The sequence below is a fragment of the Myzus persicae genome, unplaced genomic scaffold (genome assembly GCF_001856785.1).
Source record: "Myzus persicae strain clone G006 unplaced genomic scaffold, MPER_G0061.0, whole genome shotgun sequence".
Lineage (NCBI taxonomy): Eukaryota > Metazoa > Arthropoda > Insecta > Hemiptera > Aphididae > Myzus > Myzus persicae.
In genome coordinates, this window is record NW_019103919.1 from 185,088 (window position 1) to 207,824 (window position 22,737).

Here is a 22,737-nt window from a genome sequence, read left to right on the forward strand (position 1 = left end):
TTGCAGACATATATAATATTAAAAAAAAATTTTTTTTTTCAATAATAAACTTAAGGATTTTAACGATTTTGATAATATTATGTAATTATTTTGTCACAAGTGTTCATAAGAAATTGTTTGAACTATTTAATCTCAACTGTTTTGTACAGTTTTTGACAAGAGTCAACAAACACTTTAAGGATAAAAAATCTGTGGACCTACAGAAAATGTTACAGTTGAATTAAATGCCATACATTTATTACACATTTTTTCTATTTAGTACTCACAGTAAATTAGATACTTAAACACATACCAAAAGGTATTACAAAATACAAACTTTCCAATTTATTGCAAATTCTTTTCTCTACAAGTAGGACAACAAGTAAAACGGAATGAAAAAGAAAAAAGATACTAAGAAAATGTTAACTTAAATACACCTAATACTAAATCACATGGGACTAACCATTGAACAGATGATTCACTAACTTTTAATTAATAATAAGTAATTAAGTTTAGTTACACTAAAAATATGTCTAGAATTCTAGATATACATAATATTACTTACATTAAAAACGTTTATACCTAACTGTATATTTATCATTCATTGACGGGTTAAAATTTACAATATATATATGAAGATTAAGATTCAATTTTTTCCAATCATCATACCAATAACATTTCTATACTTAGGATTAATATGTGGATTTGTAAGGTGAGTTGAAATAATTCCATTTTCACTTATGCCTAAACAAATGTAAGCTAGCAAAAAGGTATTAGTTTTAATAGGTAGATCCTAAAGTTGATTTGAGTCACATAAATTAACTCTATGAATTACAACTCAAAAGTTGATTTCAAATACTTCAGCTCAATTTTTTCATCACATGTTTATACTCACTGGTTACTAATAAAACAAAATGTACATTGAACAATATCGTTTTCAAAGTGTAACCCAATACTTATGTAGAATATGACTGCAGCCTTCTGAATTCTTTGCAGCAAGAAACAGTTTTTATGTAAAGATTTTAATTGTATTGAATATTTATTTCTAAAATGTGCTCCTGCCTATGGTACTTACAACAGCCAATACGTATTGGCTACGTTTTCCCACACCGGAATTAAATTTTATATTTTGCCCGTCGTATCTGAGCTGCATTGAGTGCTGTAATTAACACCGTTCTACTTAACAAATAACAATGTTTAGGGATATTTTCGAAATTATGAAATTGGTCTGACTAAATAGCTTCAAAGCGATAAGCTGCAGGGCTATATTCTTATATCAATGTGCCGGAAAACATACATAGACAACAGTGTTATTATGATTTTAATATAAATAATATCATATTATATTTAAATTACGTAAGTGTATCCACTTAATCGAATCGATCTCGATAATAGACGCACGACCAAGTCGACAATATTATTAATAATAATAAAAATGTAGTCATGGGAAGTCGCACACTATTCGGTCCGCAACATTATTTCTTGATAAACTTTTTAAAAACATGACACTTAAGCGTTCAAGAAGCTTATGTCTATTACCCAAACATTTTAATTTACCTTAAATAATTTGACTTAGGTACTCATTAATGATTAACAAACTTAATGTACCTAGGTATATTGTATTAATATTTTATGTTATAACTTATTAGTGATGCAAACAGTTTAAAATGTAAATGTGGAGATAATAGGTGAGTATTAATTAACAATGTACCTACTAATACAATCTATTAAATAAACATTTTGTAAATTAGTTTTTGTAGACAAAAATATAAGCCTAAAAATAAGCTTCTTGATGATGAGTTATGGGTATTTTCATTTGTTGATACTGGTGAAATTATTAAAGACAACCTCATTAACAAGTATATACATTTTTTAAACATTAAACAATTTCTGTATCATAGATGAAATATTGGTAAACAAACAAAAGATAATACTTATATTGACCTGCTGTCTCTATTTTTTACAATTTATGTAATAAAATGTTGCATACGCCTGACATAATATTATGTAGAGTTAATAATTTAAACTACCTACATGATTTTTTTTTTCAGTATCTTAATTGTACCCATTTATTATTGGGCAACTAACTACTGTTAAACCATTATTTTTTAGATCTACATTTTTGATTTATTGATCTAATACTTCAACAGCTAAGGTCATCAGTTTTACCACATTTTTTTACCGAGTTAATTTTATTATAAAACATTATTACAATTTTTTTTCTTAATATTTATGTAAATTAAAAATTTTTATCTTTATTGTATTTATTATTAATTAACAGTAAATACGTACATAAATATGTACAGTAAATATTCACTTTTTTTATTAGAACACTGACTTAATTTATTTATAGATGGTATTAATTATCTGTAGGCGGGGAAAAAAATTAAACTAGCACAGTTGTTAATGATCTAAATAAATGGATTGATAATTTAGAGAGTAAGTTTGGATACAAATTCAGAAATATTTTCTGGTGTACCTATATTCAAAATAATATTTTTATTTCGGTGTTCCCGGATTGAGTGCGAAAATCACTATCTAAGTCGAGTCGCTTGAGTAGTTTTTTTGCTACAGAGCCTAGTTAATCAACCAAGGTCTACCTTACCTCGGTCAGATTTCAAAACTCATTAAAAATTTTACTCAACGCAATCCAAAAATAGATTAACTTGTTCAAATTGAAATGAGTTAGGTATAGGTATAAAATATATAGATATATATATATGTAAAATGTAAAATAAATAATAATGTATAGATAAAATAACGAAAAAACCGAAAGTTTTTAAACATAATAATTTAAAATGTTCAGTTTTTTAAGTCAAAAAATTTTGATCGAAATTCAATAAATCACAGTAAAACATCTTTGTGTGTAAAAAAAGGTAAGGGTTTTGATAAAATATAATATAATTTCACTTTTTATTTATTAAATTGGAAAATGCATTTTTATGTATTTCTGTACTTTTTTCTGTTAATAAAAAAAAATACTAGTGGAGTGTAATCGCCAGCTGTAGCTCATCGAATAATAAATTGTTGATAAAATGGCTTAGAACAACTCTTAAACGTACCATCAACACAACACAATACATTAATACAAGCGGCTGCAGCGGTCTAGAGGTGAGACACGGATAGACAGTCGCGGTCCACATCAGCGCCGACAGGATGCGCACGACCGTAAGCCGCACGCGCGACAGCGAATTCTGTCACCGCGACTGAACGAACACGCACTGGCGACCGGAGCGCGGCGTCAACGACGGCCCAAAGCGGGTCAGTCGCGACGACACGGGACGCGAGTACGCGACAGGTGTCGTGTACGACGACGGCGACGGCAAAAACGAAAACGTGACGACGCGCAAGTCGCGGAACGTTCCGTCGCGTCAAGCGCTCCGGCCTCGGATCAACACCGAGTCACCGACGGCCCGGCGACAGCCAAAGGTCTGCCAAAGTAGGCCGACGAACGGCGAGCTGGAGAAGGAGAAGTCGTCGTCGGTTCTATATATATTATAGACTCTTCGACGCCGACCGCGCAGCCGACGGCCAGGTTGCAAAGTTCAAAACCGGCGGCAAAACGGTCCGCGTTCGAACAAATGGTTTTATTGGCGGGTCCGCCGAGATTCCTACGCCTCGGCAATCGGGCCGGCATTTATTAATCTGTTATATATATTTGCCATTTTGGTTTATTACTTGTTAGAATGTAAACAATATGTGAGAAAATCTTTACGACATTATGTTATTGGGTAAAATTTGTCCATTTTTAATTGATGATAAACTTACACGTTACACCGTAGTTAATTAAGTATAGGTAAGTGATTCGTTCTCTAGACTTCTTAATTTTTGCATGGATTTTCTAGCAGTCTGTTTTTTATAACTTCTACTGAATATGTATTATCAGAGATTTTGGTCCGTTGCATCGGAAAGCAAATTAATTATTTTTTAGTTGTTTTTTCTAATACTTTTAGATTTTGAGCGGAGCGATGAATGTATTGATTTTACAATGATTTGTGTTTTTATATATTTTTTTTTTGTGTGTCTGTCATCACAGTTTCTTGCAGTAAAAGTGCTTCGAATTTCCTTAGCAGCAACTTTTCTGGAAGGAATGTGAATCTAGTTGGTGCAATGGGAGGTAGAAATTTCCCAATAGTTTACAAAAGCAACAGGAAAAACAAACAAAAAATTAAGGAAAAACTGGGATTTTTACGCAAAACAGGTTTCCAAAGAAATCGATTTTGGTCTTTAGTGTAATTTTAACGAAAATGACTGCAGATACATGAAATTTTCACTGATGATTTGTGTTAGCGTTTTCTATACACCATACAATGTTCAAAATATTTTGATTTGTGTTGAACTATTTATGTGCATATGAAATTTTCGATAAAAAAATTTTCAGGAGGTCAAAAAACTTGAAAATTTAAGGTTCCTTGTAAGTTTTTGTTACTGGAAATTAAAAAAAAAGTTGAGGGTAAATCCACAATAATTTTTTATGAGCGTTTAAACTTAGAATTTTAACAAAATTCGTAAAAATCACGAAAATTAGCAATTTTTATTTGGTTAGAAATTCATAAAAATGTTTCTACTTATATCTAAGATTTTAAAATGTAATACACGATTCCTTACAAGTTTATCTAGTTTTATCAAAAAAAAATTGCTACTGGAAATGTCAAATAAAATTTTTATGAGCGTTTGAAATTTTAAATTAAAAAACTTAAATTAATTTTTAAATTTTTACAACATTGGATATTCACTCGGTTTCTCTTGTACCGATTTTCTTATTTTGTTGTAATTCAAAAACGACTTACTGAAGACCAAATGTTTATTGCATCAATATTCATATACTTGATACAATTTTCAAGATATTTTAACTCGTTTTAAGCTGTTGACGAACATTTTCAATTTTCATTTTTTTTTCTACAATTGTCAATAAAATGTTATTGGTTTGGTCAAAAAAGTATCACGCTGAATCCGTGATCAAACAGTTTATGCATAGTCAATGTGGTCCGTCTAAGAAAATATTAGATAGTGAATTTAAGACAATTGTAGAAATAACCCACTAATAATACAAGTTCATTAAATAAATACCATTTAAAATTCATAAGATTTTCAAAAATTGAATTATGCAACTATTTACATTATCTTCAGAATATGCAAAAAAAAATTGTTCTTTTTAATCAAGAATAATCCAAATTGTCGACACATCTGACAAAAAATCAATTTGGACTCAAGGAAAACAACATACAAATTGACAGAAAATCCCTAAGCCTTAAAAATTTATTACTATTTATTATGGCAAGCACGTATACGGGGGGGTTGGGGGTCCCCCCCTACCCCGAAATAATTTCTTGGAAAATTAAGTCAAATTTATTATACTCCTATTATTATAAAATATTTTTATTATTAGCTGTTGACTGTTTTTCTCTGTTTATTAGTCGGTCATGAAATACAAGTTTACATGGTACACAGAACTGTATTATCGCGATTTGCAATATATCTAGAAAATTCATATTTTGTGGATAATCTTATCTTATCTTATTTCCGTTCTCGATCGGTCACCAACAATTTCTATTGAATTGCTTAACTACAATAATTATTAAACGATGACGATCGTTTAGTTTTAGTCTGTGTTCGGTATGTGAACGCTTATAATATACTTATATACGAAAGCAATATTGTCATGGTTATTTTTGCGAGTTCTAACTTATGAAAACTGATTAAATTTTCACAATTTTAAAATATGAATATTTCATAAAACAATAATTTTTACCTATACGTTTACAAAAATCATAAGTTACTATCTGCCTATCTTTTGATGTATTATTTGGTATGGTGGTATACAATGAATAGTAGTACAAATAATGGAGAAGAGAGAATACAAACAAATAAACAAAATAGGTAAGCAAAATAAAATAAAATATAGAAAATGATAGAGGGATCATTTATAGTAGGTATGTCTCATCAAATATATATTAAGAGGACGTGATACCCGCATGTGTTGTCTCCGTCTTACAAGTGTGTACCATAGCAAATTTTACGCTCAGCAGAACACGTGTAGCTCCGTTAGTTTAAAAATTAGTGCGAATTGACCTCTTATAAAATCTAAAGGTAAGATTATTATCTAGTCAATCTCATAGGTTATTTATTATATTTTAATTTTAACGCGAGCTATAAGTATTTTCAATGTATAAAAAATTTACAATTTTAAAATACTCATAACTCGCGTTAAAATTAAAATATAATAAAAAACCTATGAGGCTGCCTAGATAATAATCGTACCTTTAGATTTTATAAGAGGTCAATTCGCACTAATTTTTAAACTAACGGAGCTACAGTGCTACACGTGTTCTGCTGAGCGTAAAATTTGCTATGTTACGCACTTGTAAGACGGAGACAACACATGCGGGTATCACGTCCTCTTAAGAAGATGTTTATATTTATTGTAATTTTTGCAGTTCATTATAAATTGTGGCATATTATTTAGTAAGTCGAGTCCTACTTTAACAGTGTCTGCTTGCTCTTAAATGCTTATACTATTATATGTTTGAATGATTATACTTTTTTCTTGATGTGTATTGTGTGTTTTCAATTTTATGTTAGTTAGATTTAATTTGAAAACTTAGTATGTTGAATTATGTAGGAATAGTTTTTAAACATTGAAAATCATTCATTTATTTTTTACATGTCTGACTCTACATTTTGAGTATGTTTTGCCAGTTAATATCAGATGTAATTAAAGCTGTATCGTAAGCATAAAAAAATAATTTATCATGTAATTTTAAGTTTCCTAGCAGTTACATACATAATACACAGAATGGGAGATAGTACAGTGCCTTGTGGAACACCATTATCAACTTGCAATTCATTGCTTAGAGTATTTACGATTTTTATTTGTTGTTTTTATGTTGTAAATATGATTTAAATAGGTATATTAAATGATGTATTTTATTAACTATGCCTATTGATTTGAAAATATTTATTAGTTGATTATGAAAGGTATTAACAAAACCTTTACTTTGGTACATAAAGATACTTGAGTTTGTTTTTATTTTCTTCAATATTTGTATTTATATTTATAGAGAGTTATGCTGGAGTATCTTCTGTCCCAATATTTTCTTTAAACCCTTATTGCAATGGTGGAACAACTGTATTTTCTTTAAGATATTTTAGAGAAAAGTTTTCTCAGAAAACATGAAGTAAAGATATTGGTCTATAACTCGAAATATCTGATCTATCACCTCCTTTATGTATAGTGCTTACTTTAACTAATTTAAAGTATTGTGGTATACTGCTTTCAACTAAAATGATGTTAAAAATATGTACTAGAATATTGGCAACATGTTCCTTTATTTTTTTAATTATATTTATTGAAGTTCCATCTTTACCTGGGAATAAATCGCCTCTCATGTTAGACATAATTTCAAGAATTTCTTTTTAAGTTATTTTTCTAAGATAAATATAATGACTGGTTATAGCTGGGTTCAATTAAGGGTGTATTTTCATTAGTAACTGAGTTAGTATTTGCAGGCTTTTATTTTCCCATATTGGTAAAATACGTGTTCAAAGTGTTTGCTACTAGAAAAAGATTGGTGCTTGAATCGCGTATTGAGTTATTTATATAAATTTTATAATTTTGAGAACAATAATGAGGTTGGGTAGTTATTTCCTTTATAATTGGCCATAACTTTTTTAGATTTCTACTATTTTTTTTAACAATTTTACTATAAAATTCAAGTTTCTGTTTTTAATTAAGCCTGTTAATTGATTTTTTATATTGTTTATGTTTCTCGATTAGGACTGTGTTAAATGTATTCATCATTACTTAAATGTTATTTTACTGGGCATGGATAACATACAAATTGTTGGAATTTTAAATTGGTTTGATTTATTTTATATACTATACCTATCAAATTAAATGTCAGTTGTACTGTTTTGAGTTTAAACATTGATTAGCTAAACGTCAGTGGCTAGACATTTGTTTTTTTGGTTAGGTTTTGGTTTTGGTTATTTATGCTCATGCATTTTAAATTATTAAATAAACACAAAATTTATAAATTTTCAACTATAAAACATATTTCCAAATCAAAATATTTAGTAAAAATAATAGTAATAATAGTATACTAGTTTAAAATAATATTAATAAAAAGAAATAGCTTTATCAAAATATTAAAGTGAAAATTCCTACTTTCGTTTTTTCATTGACGCCAACTCGTCTCAAAACTTATCCGGTTTTGTTGGTTGATAACCTTACACCATATTTAGTTATGACATTTTTATGTGAAGTAGGTTTCATAATAAATTACAATAATATCAAAAATGTTTAAATTAAACAGTTTTTTTTTTTTTATCTGATGTAGGTGAGTATACTCGCATTTGATTTTGGGGTCATCAGGTTCACAAACTGAAATTGTTGAAAAAAAATTTTCTTTTAGATGGTGTGACAGAAAAACTTTACAATTCATGGACATGAGCGATGTGACAAGCTAAGCAAATATAATCACTAGGTACGTTGTACCATTTTTTTTACACTCGAATAGATTCAAAATTTATATAGAAATTTAGAATCAATTAATTATATATTTTGTCTTTCTTTAAATTGGTTTGTAACGTTGCAAAACAAATTTTTGTCAACAAATTCTGGTTTTTGGAAATATTTTTTTAGATTCTGAGTGTTGTGATGATTGTTTACGATTTTACCAAGATTATTTTCTCCTGTTAGTAGATATTTTTTCTAAACCACTTTAAGACTAGAGGTATAATAATTGACATAATATGCAAAAATCACAACAGTTTGTAAATTGTTTTAAGTTCAAAAGTTTTTCTTTGTTTATCAAACAGTCACATTAATTGTTATAAGCATTTAAAGTTTGAATTTGTACACCATTTCTCATGTGCCACTACTGGTATGTTGCTAGTTAAACACCATTTTATCCTTAAATTCTGAAGTTTAAACATTTTAAATATTATTTACCTATTAAAATTTTGATCTTTTTTTTTCAATTGCACAAAATAAGCATTTAGATAAATACAGTTCACTGGATGATGGTTAATAAACTGCTGAACTTTGAAGTTTAATTCAGTGTATTATTTTTTTAAATTGTTTACCACATTCATTGATAAAGCTACAATTTATTAAAACTATGACTAAAATTCATGCAAAATAATATTGCTCTGAACTTTTCTCATAAAATAAATTCAAATGTTTATACTCATAAGTCATAACCATAAAATAAATCAATAATTATTTTTAAAACTGAAAAATAAAAATTTACAATTCTAGCCACTATTAAATATTTAAATTTATATATTTTTATTTAATTTTTATTGATTTCCTTTAAAATTAAGTAGTCATAATTATCGATTTAACAAAAGTGTATGCATGTTTAGATGTCTGTAAGTTGCCTTTAACATAATTATGATTGGAAATTGAATATAAATATTAACTAATAACATAGGTTCATGGCTAAAATACATTTTTAAGATCACAAATATCATACAATAAATTACTTTTGTGTAAGTAGGAACTAACTTGTTAGGGAATTTTTTTCAACATTATTGTACTATTTTAATTTGATTTTAAGCATTAGTTACAGTATAGTTTAAGCTCATAAAATAAAAATTGTATATTATTAAGAAAAATGGATCAAACATTTTTATTCACATTATAGTCATACTCTATATCTTAATCTTCTTAACACGTTGGTCGTTGACTGCCATGCGGCCGCAAGAATATTTATTATTTGTACGCCAAGTTCATTTTACAGTGTTATTATAAATTTGTATCTATACTATTGAATTTGAAAAAAAGATTAAAAATACAAAAAAAAATGTTAAAATTATGTTTTATACATAAATAAATTGCAATTATTTCCGCTACGCCACAGCGCATTTTCTAGATCACTAGTGTAGCGCCACGGAAAAGTCAATAATATAAATCCAAATTAATTTACGGTAGCCGGCGGTCTAAAAATTATCAATACTTAATTGTTTTTATACGGACGCCGGCGGCCGCATGGCAGTCAAGGTTAGGTTAATAATTTATATACAAAAAAAAATAGTGATTTGATTTCTAATATTATGATAAATAATACTGTCTCTCAATTTATACCACTTAAAAGTTATTAATTTATGTTAATAAAAAAAAACCAGAAGAGAAGAGTACATTTTGAATTGTGAAACTGGAGCTTATGATAAAAAATTGATTATAAATAAGTTGTACACATTTAAGCATTGCGTTCTGTATCTCCACTGTTAGTTGAAGGATTAGCGTTATGATTCAACGTCTAAGACATCCGTTTAGTTTTCAAAGTTAACATTGTCTTCAATAACTTCTTTATTAACACTATAGGAAGTAGCTGTATCTTCTTTATCTTCTCGTGCAGGTTCAGGTTTTTTTTACAAATTTGGCTTCTTTTGCAGTTGTATCTTCCTGAGTGTTTTCAGTTTCTTCTCCATCTCCTGCATTTTCAGTTTTTCTTTTTTCTTTCTCATCTCCATATCTTTCAGTATCTCTTGCCTAAAAAAAAATAAAATAAATAAGACATGAAGATTTGTTAAAACATTTAATTTGTCATTTACTCCATTTGAGGTTGATGTAGTTACATGTTTATGTTTATGTTCTTTCATAATGTGATCAATACAATTAGCTCGAATATCAAATGTTTCTGCACACAATTGACATTTATAAAATAGTTTCTTCTTTGGCAGTATCTAGAATAAATGAACGATTTCATTTATACAAATTCAGAGATCACATCAAAATTGAGTCTCATATTATTAAATGCATTTATAATAATAGTTAATGAGTTGCATATATTATTTAATAATATTCTTTTATAATTAACATGCAATAAATAAAAATATTAGTACCTATTTACTATAATCTATATTTTTTAAATATGATCTTATGGAACAAAATTAGATATTTATAGTGCACATTTGTCATTGTTACTATTCTTGTATTCAAAGCTGGGCAAGTTAACCAATTTTTTTAACTATTTAAAGTTAATTTAATAAAACAAACAAACAAATTTGAGTAACTATGTTAAGTTACCAATTTTCATGAAAATAATAACTAAGTTAAGTTATTTTTTAATTTAAATACCTTTAACTTACTCATAAACTATATAATATATGTCTATATTAGTATACATCTATAATATAGTAATAGACAATAATGTACCTACAACCCTCGGTAGATATCCTTCCATCCTGGCAGTTCTCTCAGAAATATAGGTACAGTTCATAATAGGAAAACTCATAATTAACTTTTTACAAATAAATTTAGTTTTAGCAAAATAATTAAGTTTAGGTACAATTATAAAAAAAGAAATAACTTAGTTACCAACTAAGTTATTAATTTATTTATTTTAACTAGTTAAGTTAAAAGTTACTTTTTTGGATAACTTTTAACATTTAACTAGTTATTGCCTAGCTTTGCTTACAGTAACATGGTTCAATGATACAAGATACAATTTAAGTTGAATGATGTTAACTGAGCATTAATATATATTATTTAAAATTGTGAAGTGTTGAAGTATTAATGAAAGCGTTTACAACTAAATTACATATAAAGTAAAAAGGTATATGTTTTTCTTATTCTTACCGGAGTTAATGTTGTAGCAGTAGTTACAGTAGAAGCAACTCTTTCTGTCAGACCATTAGGTACTTTATGCTGACCTTGTTCTAGTTGTTTCCCCGTCACTAAGTGTCCTTTTACAATCTAAGTAAAGAATAAAGAAATTTTTTATAACAACTTAATATTAAAATTGTGAAATGTTGAAGTATTAATGAAAGCGTTTACAACTAAATTACATATAAAGTAAAAAGGCATATGTTTTTCTTATTCTTACCGGAGTTAATATTATAGCAGTAGTTACAGTAGAAGCATCTCCTATTGTCAGACTATTAGGTACTTTATGATGACCTTGTTCTAGTTGTTTCCCTGTCACTAAGTGTCCTTTGACAATCTAAGTAAAGGATAAAGAAATTTTTTATAACAACTTAATATTAAAATTGTGAAATGTTGAAGAATTAATGAAAGCATTTACAAAACTAAATTACATATAAAGTAAAAAGACATATGTTTTTCTTATTCTTACTGGAGTTAATGTATTAGCAGCTGGTTGATGAAGAATAGGTTTTTCGGGGTTTTTTTTGATCTTATGAGTGCGCAAATGGAATCTAAAATAGAAAGTTTAAATAATAACTGTAAACTAATATTAAATAATGTACTTACCGAACATGTCCAATAACTTTCGATTGGAATGCACAAAAGGCGCACTTGTATGATGTAATTTTGTTACTGCTTTTCTGTTGTTGTTGTGGTTGTTGTTGCTGCTGCTGCTGTTGCTGAGTTTTTAACAATACTAATGGAGATGTTATCGGAGTGACAACGGCATCAGTAGTAACAGTAGAAGCAACTTCTTCTGTCAGACCATTAGGTTCTTTATTCTGACCTTGTTCTAGTTGTTCCTCTGTCACTAAGTGTCCATTGACAATCTAAGTAAAGGATAAAGATATTTTTTTATAACAACTTAATATTAAAATTGTGAAATGTTGAAGTGTTAATGAAAGCGTTTACAACTAAATTACATATAAAGTAAAAAGGCATATGTTTTTCTTATTCTTACCGGAGTTAATGTATTAGCAGTAGTTACAGTAGAAGCAACTCCTTCTGTCAGACCATTAGGTACTTTATGCTGACCTTGTTCTAGTTGTTTCCCCGTCACTAAGTGTCCTTTGACAATCTAAGTAAAGGATAAAGAAATTTTTTATAACAACTTAATATTAAAATTGTTTAATGTTGACGTATTAATGAAAGCGTTTACAACTAAATTACATTTAAAGTAAAAAGGCATATGTTTTTCTTATTCTTACTGGAGTTAATGTATTAACAGTAGTTACAGTAGACGCAACTCCTTCTATCAGACCATTAGGTACTTTATGCTGACCTTGTTCTAGTTGTTCCTCTGTCACTAATTTTCCATTGACAATCTAGGTAAAGGATAAAGATATTTTTTATAACAACTTAATATTATGTTTCTAAGTAGGTTCTATCTTTACCTCGACACCTTTAACATCCTGATCAAGAGGCAGCATTCCATATTGCTTTTGTATAAATGACGACATCGCATTTTTGATAAGTTTTGCTTCATTATCACACTTGTCCAAATGTTTCAAAAGCGAGCTACATTTCATGCACATCTGATCTTTGTAGGTTACAATAACCACGAATTCTTCCCCTAAAATCCCAGCAATTTTTTCTGGATACGGTGTATTAGTATGTGGCGTAATGCTTGAACAAACCCTTGTACGTTCATTCTGCAATGTTTCATCGCAAATAAAACAGAGAGACATTGTATCTAGAACAAATACAATGCAGTTTTTTCGTTAGGTATAAAATAACTGATTGAATAGTAAGATTACTATTAAAAACAGAATATACATTAAACATATTGCTTTATAATAGATATTTACAATGTTTACAAGCACTAGAACATTGTATTATCATCAACAGAACTAATAAACAAAATTAACAAACAAATAATTACTTGTGATGAATACCCAGTGAAAAATAAAAGCAGGGAGACAATTTGAGCGTTGTGAACACAATAATGATGTGCGACGTGAACCGTGCGAAGCAATTCCGCCACAGCCGGTAACCAAAAAAATGAAAAACTAAGCACGCGGTGTCGAGATCGTCGGACGGCGACCTTTATGTTACAAACGAGTGAACGACGGAAATACGACATACACCAAAGCCAAAAGTTATAAAATGTAAACGAGTACAAGGTGGAGAAAACGATCATTGACCAGTCAATACACTCGGACGTTGAAAAACGATTCGCAAAAAAAGAACCGGAGAAAGAAAAACGCGCGGCGAGTTTGTTGTTTATAGGGGTAGGTCGGTAATGGCCGAATGATCTCAAATTATTCAACCTTCAGACGTATTGACGGTTTTGAATGAAACTGTTCTTTGTCGTAGCCATGAATTACTAATCACCAACTGAAACTTAGATAATGATGATAAAACTATAGCCTACTGCAACAGCTTATAATGTCTTTATTTTAAAGGTAACACTGTCTACAGTTGTTGTATACTACGACACGTCTTGTTAAAATGTTATTACTTTCACCAAAGAACATATATAAATATAGAAGCGACGCTCTACTTTTGTTTCGTTCTTCTAATGTTGTGGCGGACTGGTTGATGTTGTATGGCATGATGTTAAGAACGCTTTTATCATCGAAACTAACCGCTCGAGAACAGCCCGCCAATTGTTTTTAAAAAGCTTACTGCACATCAACTACCATTGAATAAATAATAATATTATCATAACAATGTATACTATTTTATAATAAAACCAAAAAAAATTACAAAAAACTTTGTTCTCGCTCAAAACCTGATTTCAATATAAATCTGTGCATTTTTTTTTCTCACACACTTCAAATCACATCAACACAGTTCTATATCTTTGTTTTCATTTTTAATGACTCCAGATTATAATTTTTACCAGTGTATTCTTGAATTAGACACTATAGTTACAAGCAATATCCTACTTTAGAACCATTACCGAAAGTAGGGCTAAAACTCAAAACTTTAATGTTAAATGTGTATTTTGAATATCACTTTGAATAATTCCCTCGTAAATATTTGTTAAACTTATTGATAAGATTTAGAATCTACACTACATTGACTAGACCAACCTATATTTGCAAGTTCTTCTAAGATACAAAAAATATAAACTTGCTATGAAACAATAATAGTACTAATATTTATTTATTTATCATCAAATAAAATGTTAGTATTTAAAGTGAGTAAGTTAAAACAAAAAGAAATTATTACATTATACATGATTTAAAAGAAGAACAATATATATATATATAGATATAAAAAGGTGATAACTAAGAAAAAATATATTTGATAATAATAATAATTTATATTTTACATCAATAGGTATCTACATTATATTAGCACATTATCAAAGTTTAAATTCATAATGTATGTTACAAGAATACAAGCATTTTCTTATTATTACATTTTATCAAATCAATATTAAATTGTCTACATAGAAACTACATAGAGTTATTCCAAGATTAATTGGGTTTATTTTACCAAATTGTATATTAATTTCCATTAAATTTAAATTACTATTAGTTTTTAAACTTGTGTTATAATATTCGTGTTGTGCCATAAATTGACTAACATATACTTTTAACATGTATAAAATTACATTTTTTCATAAATAGCCTTTATATCAAGAACATTAAAATCTTAATGTCTATTTTTTTTTTGGTGAGACAGGCTTCTTGAGAAATAATTTTAATTAATAGGTTTGTTTCAAGGTTTGTTAAATGTATACATTTATATGTTTATATATATACCTATCGTATGACATTTAAAATAACAAAAAAAATTGACATAATATTATACAACGAATTTCTGAGTGATGAAAAACGCCGTCGGCAACGGCACGTACATGTCCCCAACCCCACCCAATAAAATGTTTTACATTTTTTTCTACTCAACATTTAGCAGTCAATTAGCAACAATTTGCAAGCCTGTTTTCACAATTTGCAAGCCTTTAGTTGAATCATAAAATAAAAAAAACTAAGGGTGGGGCTGGAGACACATGTCCCCAGCCCCACCCATGTCAACGAAAACACATTTTTTAATTTTTCTTGAACCATCATTTAGCAGCCAATTAGCAACGATTTGCAAGGTAGTTGTCGAAATTTGCAAATCAATATTTCGCCTGTTATACGCATTTCCGAAATTTGCACATGTCGCCAGCCCCACCCCGTACCGAAATAATGCGATTTTCGACTTGCGATTCACGTCAACATTTTAACCTGATAAGAATTTAAAGTTGAAAGTTTCACAAAATTTATCACGTTTTAAATTTCATAATAATTTTGTAGTTAAAAATTTCTAAAATATTCAACTTTAATGGCTAAGGATTGAAAATTTAAAACAAGATTCCACGTAAATAGGTTATGTATAAATAACTTTATTCAACTTTTGGTGAAGATTTTGAACCGCTAAGCCAAAGTGGGTGGGCCAACTTCACGGACGTAAAATCTATATGGTGCAAAATTCATAATTTAAAAAATCTAGTTTAAAAAATTTGTATTTATCAAAAAATTGTAATCAAACATTTTTTAAAAAACAATTAAATTACAATCATAAAAAATCATGTTTGATAAAAAAATCAATAAAAAAGATTTATATTTGATATACAAATTCGTACTTTATAAAAAAAATGGGAATTGAATTAAAATCTTGTATGAAAAAATTTGTATTTATTATAAATATTAAAAACAATTTTTTTTTTAATTTTTACTAAATTATAACATAAAAAAATTCTGTTTAGTTAAAAATCAACAAACAAATCTTTATATCATACAAAATTAACAAAAAAATGGTTTGTATCTATTTTTTATTGATTTTTCATCAAACCGATCTTATTGAATTGAAATCTTAAAAAAAATTCTGTTCAATAAAAAATTAATAAAAAACTTATAATTAAATATGAAATCATTATTATAGATCTATATTTCATACGTTTCACACATTTCAAAATTCGTACGTTATAAAAAATTAAAATTGAATTAAAATCTATTTGATCAAAAGGTCATAATTTAAAAAATCTATAGTTGATATAATACAGAATAACAATTCTGTTTGAAGAAATCAATAAAAAATCTATATTTGATAAAACTATTTAAAAAACTAAAAAAATTGTTAGCTGAAAACAGATCAAAACAAGTTTTATCTTATAGTAAATGATAAAGACATTCAGTGTAAATTTCAAGAATCTAATGTAATTTTTGAATTACAGCAAAATAAGGAAATCGAAAGAATAACCAATGTTGTAAAAAATTGAACTTCAAACACTTAAACAGTTTAATTTGAGTTTCCGGTGAATATTTTTTTTTTGATAAAAGTATACAAACTTCTAAGAAATCTTTTATTTTAAAATTGTTAGTATGTATTTTATTCTAAAACCATAGATATAAAAAGTAAAATTGTATGAATTACTAGCTCAAAATAGTTATTAAATTTTCGCGATTTTTACGTATTTTGTCAAAATTTGAAGTTAAAGTTAAATTGATTTACGATAAACTTTTTTTTAAATGACAAATTAATAAAAACTTACCAGGAACCTTGTATTAATTTTTTAAGTGTTTTGACCTAGCCAAAATTATTTTATCGAAAATGTCATATGGCTATAATTATTAGTTCAACATGAGTCAAAATATTTTGAAAATGTTATTAAATTAAGACTATTTCCTACATTTATTTTAAGGAATTGCTGCACCTTCAGACATTGTTTGGTCTGATATAAGTACTTATTTAAATGATGCTATGAGTAAAATGGCCATTTATACTCTGGTTTATAAAGGACGACATCAAATAAAAGAAAAACTTGGGCTGGTAGTTAAAAATGTTACTTTAGAAACTCCGGAGGTATGGGAACCTCATGTTACTAATTATGAGTCCGGTTCGTACCTATTTATTTTAAGTAAATATTATATTCAATCCATCTGTACATATTGTTATAATAATATTAATTTATATTTGCTTATTAGATACTTCTTTTACTACAAGTGATGAAGAAAATTTACCAAAAAAAAAAATTGTATTTACATTTTCTCCCGAAGAATGGAAAGAAATACAACCACTAGAATACGTATATAGAATGAACTTTAAAAAAAATTTTTAGACACACAATAAATATACTAAATACACTCCCGCTTTCTTCCCACTCTGCTCATTCTTCAACTTCTGAAAATTCAACTTTAGTCTATCCTAATTCTTCTTTTTCATTATACAAACAACAAATTTCAGTTCCCTTCAAATTCTGCCACTCCTACAATTGAACATTTATCACAAGTTAATTCTCACTCTTCTTATCCACCTAATGAAAATATTTCAAATCCTACCACTTTTACAACTCTATAAACCCTATCTCAAGTTACTAAATGTTAAACAAGTAATTGAGGTTCTTTTTTTTTTACATTATCGTATATTTTTAGGAAGTACCTAGTATTTATTAATCTTACCAAGAATGGGTAATAAACTTTAATATTTTTTTTGATTGTTCTTATGTTCTATTCTTTATTTTAATTTAACAGTTATGATATATTTTTTTTATTTGTTATATTATTAATAACCTAACCTAAGTGATAAAATATTTTTTATTAAACTCTAAAATTTGAATATACCTTTACTTGATCCGAAAGTCCATTTTTCAAAGCGTTGCATACATCGACCACAATTATTGATATCAGTTGTGGTGAAATCTTAAATAGATAGCTATCACCATTAGCAAAAAACCTTAGTGTTACAGCAAATCTATCCTTAGCAGAAACACATTTTCTCAGGTGAGTATCTTGTTTTATTATGTTTGGGCCAATCAAATTAAACAAATACTCAAAATCTGAGGGAGACATTCGGCAAAAGTTTTCAAACTTTCCTGAATTTTCCATCATCAGGTTGTTCAATAAAGAATTACCACCATATCTACATTAAAAAAACATTTCATGTTAATATTGAACCCTGAAGGGAGTCGTATAAATTCTATAAAAAGTAATTTTTAGTAACTCACCTCTCTCGGTTTTTGAACAATGTTGTAGTCCACCATCTACGCTTTTTGTTTTTATTTTGCTTTTAAAGTCCTGCACTTATAACTATAAAAATGGCACTAGCAATCGCAACTTCATCATCACTATTTGAAGCCATTTTACGATAAACACTTAATTTCACCACGAGCTTTACGTGCTCAATTGTTTATGTAAACTGTATAGACTATAACTTGTAGGTAACCTAAAATATAATATTTTGGCGGGTGTTCTATTGACGAATATTGACGAATCTCCGCGAATAGAAAGAACGCGAATAGTGAATCACGAATAACGAATATCCACGAATAGTGTGTAAGGTGTTATTGCAAAAATGATGAATTTGTACGAATCGCAAACCGCGAACCACGAACAATGAATACGCGCATAGTGTGTACCTTTATAATTAATTAGTTTTAACATTTTAAGAGACGACGAATTTGAGCTAATTTCAAAAAAATTCTCAGTATGACTAGTACTTGACCAATTTTTTTTTCGAATTGCTGATGTCAAATCATATTCTATCACACTCTATTATTTAAACAAATTATACAAAATACAATAATTATTTCATATTTAAACGATATAATTGCACAGTGGTTTGTAAAGAGGTTTGAATGCTAAAACAATAACACGACATTTAAATTTCCGTCTTCGAAACGGTATCGGGGAGAGATGTCCTAGACCCTCCGATATTCGTGTATAAATAATTGATCAAATATTAAACAAAATATTTTATTCGAATAAAAAATCATTATTAAATATTAATTGAAGAAACCATAACCGGCATAACCACCAAAATTTAAATCATAGATAGGTATGAAAAGAGATGAGAATAATATAAACAACAGATACATAGGTAAGGTACCTAATAGGTATTAGCATTGATAATAAATATTTATAATAATAATTGTATTAGGAACGTATTTGTTGGAAAAATTTGGCTTGCCTCGTCGTGTATTGATAAAGGTATCTTGGATAATCAAAAATATAAAATAAAATAATTGATATAGTCAATAAGATTATTAAGATTCACAATCGTGTATCATTGGGTAAATTTTTAAAATCTTTAATAACGTCCGTTTGTACTCATTCTTGAACACTACACTTCAATAACATTATCGTACTAATAGATCTTATACCTACCCTCACTAACCTTACACCCTAGTATAAGCTGGCCTATGGTCGTACTAAATTATAATTATGAAAGGTGGTGATGCACAAGACGTATAAACCACGATTCATAAGTTTATGAACTATCTGTTGTTATCATGCTGATAAGACTTCAAATTGTATTCCCAATACTCTGTTTATACTGTTGTTGATAAACTGTTACAATGAAATATAGTCATAGTGGAGGAGAATATGATATAGAGATCATATTCGCACAGTTTTATGATAGCCTGTCATTGTACCTTCGTTGTAGTTCAAAGGTACCTAGGTAATTGTTGTTTGTTTAAACAATGTCTAAGTACTCTGTCGAGATTTTAGGCTCCGGCAGCAATCGATCAAATGATTGCTTTGAACGGGTATTTTAAGGTTGATTCACAACATCTAAGCAGTAAGTTCAACAGTACGTCCACGTTTATAGTTGTTCAAAAACGCTGGGAACCAATTGCTGAATCATTCAATACTGTCCCGAAGTGTAATGTACATACAAGGAGATATCGCATAAAGTGAGTACCTACTCACATTGAATTGTGAGTAAATTACGAACCAAAAAATACGACAAATTTACAATGTCGTATATGACAACAAATTGACGAATGGTTTGACCAATACTTTTGAAAGTCGCATAACTTTTCATACGCCTGTGAGTCGTAAAAAAACCCAGAAAAGACAATTTTAAACCTCACTTTTCTTTAGTGTTGTATCCTACTTTAGTAGATGGCACTGTTAAAAATTAACGACCAGTTCCCAATGACAATGATAAGATGAGCTTTCTGGTTTTTTTCTACTTTTCTCTACAGCTTATTTATTTTTGATGGAAGGAAATATGCAACAATCGCAACTAAACTTTAAGTGCCTACCATTAATGTTAAATTTCTTTTATGTTGTATAGGAAAATCTGATAGTGATTAGATAAGAAAAGTATATGCAGTGAAAACAATAATATGCGTCATCGAAAAATAATTTCTTATTTTCTGTAACAGAGACAGTAATTTTGAAGGTAAAAAGTGTTTTGAATATAATATGTAGGTTATATTGTGTAGATACTCTGTGTGTAATTTTAGTTTAAACGTACTAACAGTAAACCAGGATTTGCCTTCCATGAGAGAGCCTCACATTATAATAAAAGTTATGTAAAAGTTTAAAGTAGCGATTTTAATTTAAAACAATATAATTTTTTTTTCTATTTGTACCCCCCAATATCAAATTAAGTTCATATCATAAGTTAACTAATTTATATTTATATTTTATATAACCCTTTGCGTAGTAATTTTTAACTGTGAGTATGCTCTATACCTTATTTAATACAATTTTATACTACTGCATAATACAAACTCTGACGCCAGTCCCGGATTAGCCATCCCAATACCAAATTATTTATTGTGTATTACAATTCAATGTATTACTTCGGACTTCCCGATATTTGCTATATATATTTAATGTCTGTTTTAATTTTTTAGATATTGTGTGATTCGTTGTTGCAAAATAATCTTTTCGTTGAATATGAAAGAAGATTGTGTACAAACTTGCAATCACTGCGACACATGGATGTGGAAATTTAAGTTATACACCTGATTCAATGCAAACACCAATTTTACATCTATCAGTTTTAAAATTCAATTCACCCGACAAAGAGATTAAAAACTAATCCAAATCTAGAAATATTAGTTAAAAAGTTTTAAGATTTTAAGTTTTCATTGTAAAACCATATTCATTTTGAATGTTATTTGGTGTTAATATTCTTTTAATATATAACTTTAACAATATTTATTACTGTTCAATTCATTTTTTCTTGATATCTTACGTCTTACAAAAATCATAATAGTTTTTCATGTAACATATGAACTGTGTTGGGTGAATTACTTTAAAAAATTAATAGTTACTATTTACTCGTTACTTATAGGTTAAAGTAAATAAGTTGCTGTATTAGTTAATCCAATAGAAATGATGGGAAATTACTTTACTTTTCTTTCCAAGAATGATGTTACTTTTACTTCAAAAAAAAAAAAAAATATTAACAGTTTATTTGTATTGCCTTAATTTCCTAATTTCTTTTAACAACTGTCTCTTGGCATGGAATATTAGTAGATACTAGATAAACTTGAAAATAGTTTAAAAAAATGTTTAGCAAGGAAAAATGTTTTCACCTCGTTTTTATGGCGTTTGAGGGTACAATAAGAGGATAATATTTTTGAGGGTGTGACATATTGATTTTATATTTTATTATTATTAAACTTTAAAAATAAAAATGAAGGTTTTTAAATTTAAATGATGGTTACATTGTTTTGAGATAATATTTTGACAGATTGATAAGTTACATCCTAAATAATTATATTCTTTGTTGTTTTTGTAATGGGTGATTTTAATCTAAAATTACTCAAAAACATAATACAAAAAGATTCTGCATAAATTCATTTTGTCTTTGTTGCCCATGGGTGAGTGAAAGAAAACAAATAATGTGTTTACATTCCCTTAATTTACATAAAACAGTAAATAAATTGGTAGGTAGTTTGGAAAACTACAATTTATCAATGTATAACTTCTTAGTACCTGCCCTCCCTATTTATTTATTTTACTGTGACAATAAATTAATTTTTAATGCTTAATAGACAAATATTAAAATGTTAGTACTGAATAATAAAAAAATGTTGTTTTTTTATTTTTACATTTCATAATATAATCATTTACAATTAAATTTAAATAATATTATGTTTGATTTAACTTACTTGAGTTAGTTACTATTGTTATGCTTCTGTATATAATCTTTGTTTTATATTTATATTACAACACAAACATGAACTAAAAACATACTATTATTATAAAATATATTGTTCAGTTGTTACAGCTTACAAGTCATAAAGTAAAGTTGTAATGTAATGTGTTTCAATTTTCTTTATTGGGTCATATAAGATGTAATAGAATGACATGACAAATGAAATAACTGTTATCCCAATCAATATTTAAACATTTTTATTCTAT

The 22,737-nt window shown here is 27.9% G+C and overlaps 1 protein-coding gene and 1 long non-coding RNA gene across 2 annotated transcripts; one reads left to right on the forward strand and one right to left on the reverse strand.

The window, feature by feature from the left end:
• Positions 1 to 9,423: 9,423 nt before the first annotated feature.
• Positions 9,424 to 18,481, reverse strand: LOC111036334. Its single transcript, XM_022318329.1, has 10 exons — positions 18,193 to 18,481; positions 13,027 to 13,325; positions 12,841 to 12,957; positions 12,594 to 12,710; positions 12,200 to 12,462; positions 12,063 to 12,144; positions 11,814 to 11,930; positions 11,567 to 11,683; positions 10,540 to 10,671; positions 9,424 to 10,477 (listed from the first exon to the last, which is right to left on the reverse strand). Exons 1-10 carry the CDS (start codon positions 18,230 to 18,232, stop codon positions 10,346 to 10,348), a joined length of 1,416 nt encoding a protein of 471 aa, XP_022174021.1. The 5' UTR covers positions 18,233 to 18,481; the 3' UTR covers positions 9,424 to 10,345.
• Positions 18,482 to 18,585: 104 nt separating this feature from the next.
• LOC111036332 lies at positions 18,586 to 21,383 on the forward strand. Its single transcript, XR_002604757.1, has 3 exons — positions 18,586 to 20,264; positions 20,651 to 20,758; positions 21,219 to 21,383. It is a non-coding gene; the product is annotated as an uncharacterized LOC111036332 (long non-coding RNA).
• The last annotated feature ends 1,354 nt before the right edge of the window (positions 21,384 to 22,737 follow it).

Bases quoted from the DNA above. Each gene is read 5' to 3' on its own strand.
- LOC111036334 (XM_022318329.1), bottom strand. From the start codon at position 18,232: ATGCAACGCTTTGAAAAATGGACTTTCGGATCAAGTAAAG. The intron at 12,145-12,199 runs GTAAGTACATTA...TTTCTATTTTAG, and splicing joins AAAGTTATTGGACATGTTCG to ATTCCATTTGCGCACTCATA. The intron at 11,684-11,813 runs GTAAGAATAAGA...TTCTTTACTTAG, and splicing joins CTGCTATAATATTAACTCCG to ATTGTAAAAGGACACTTAGT.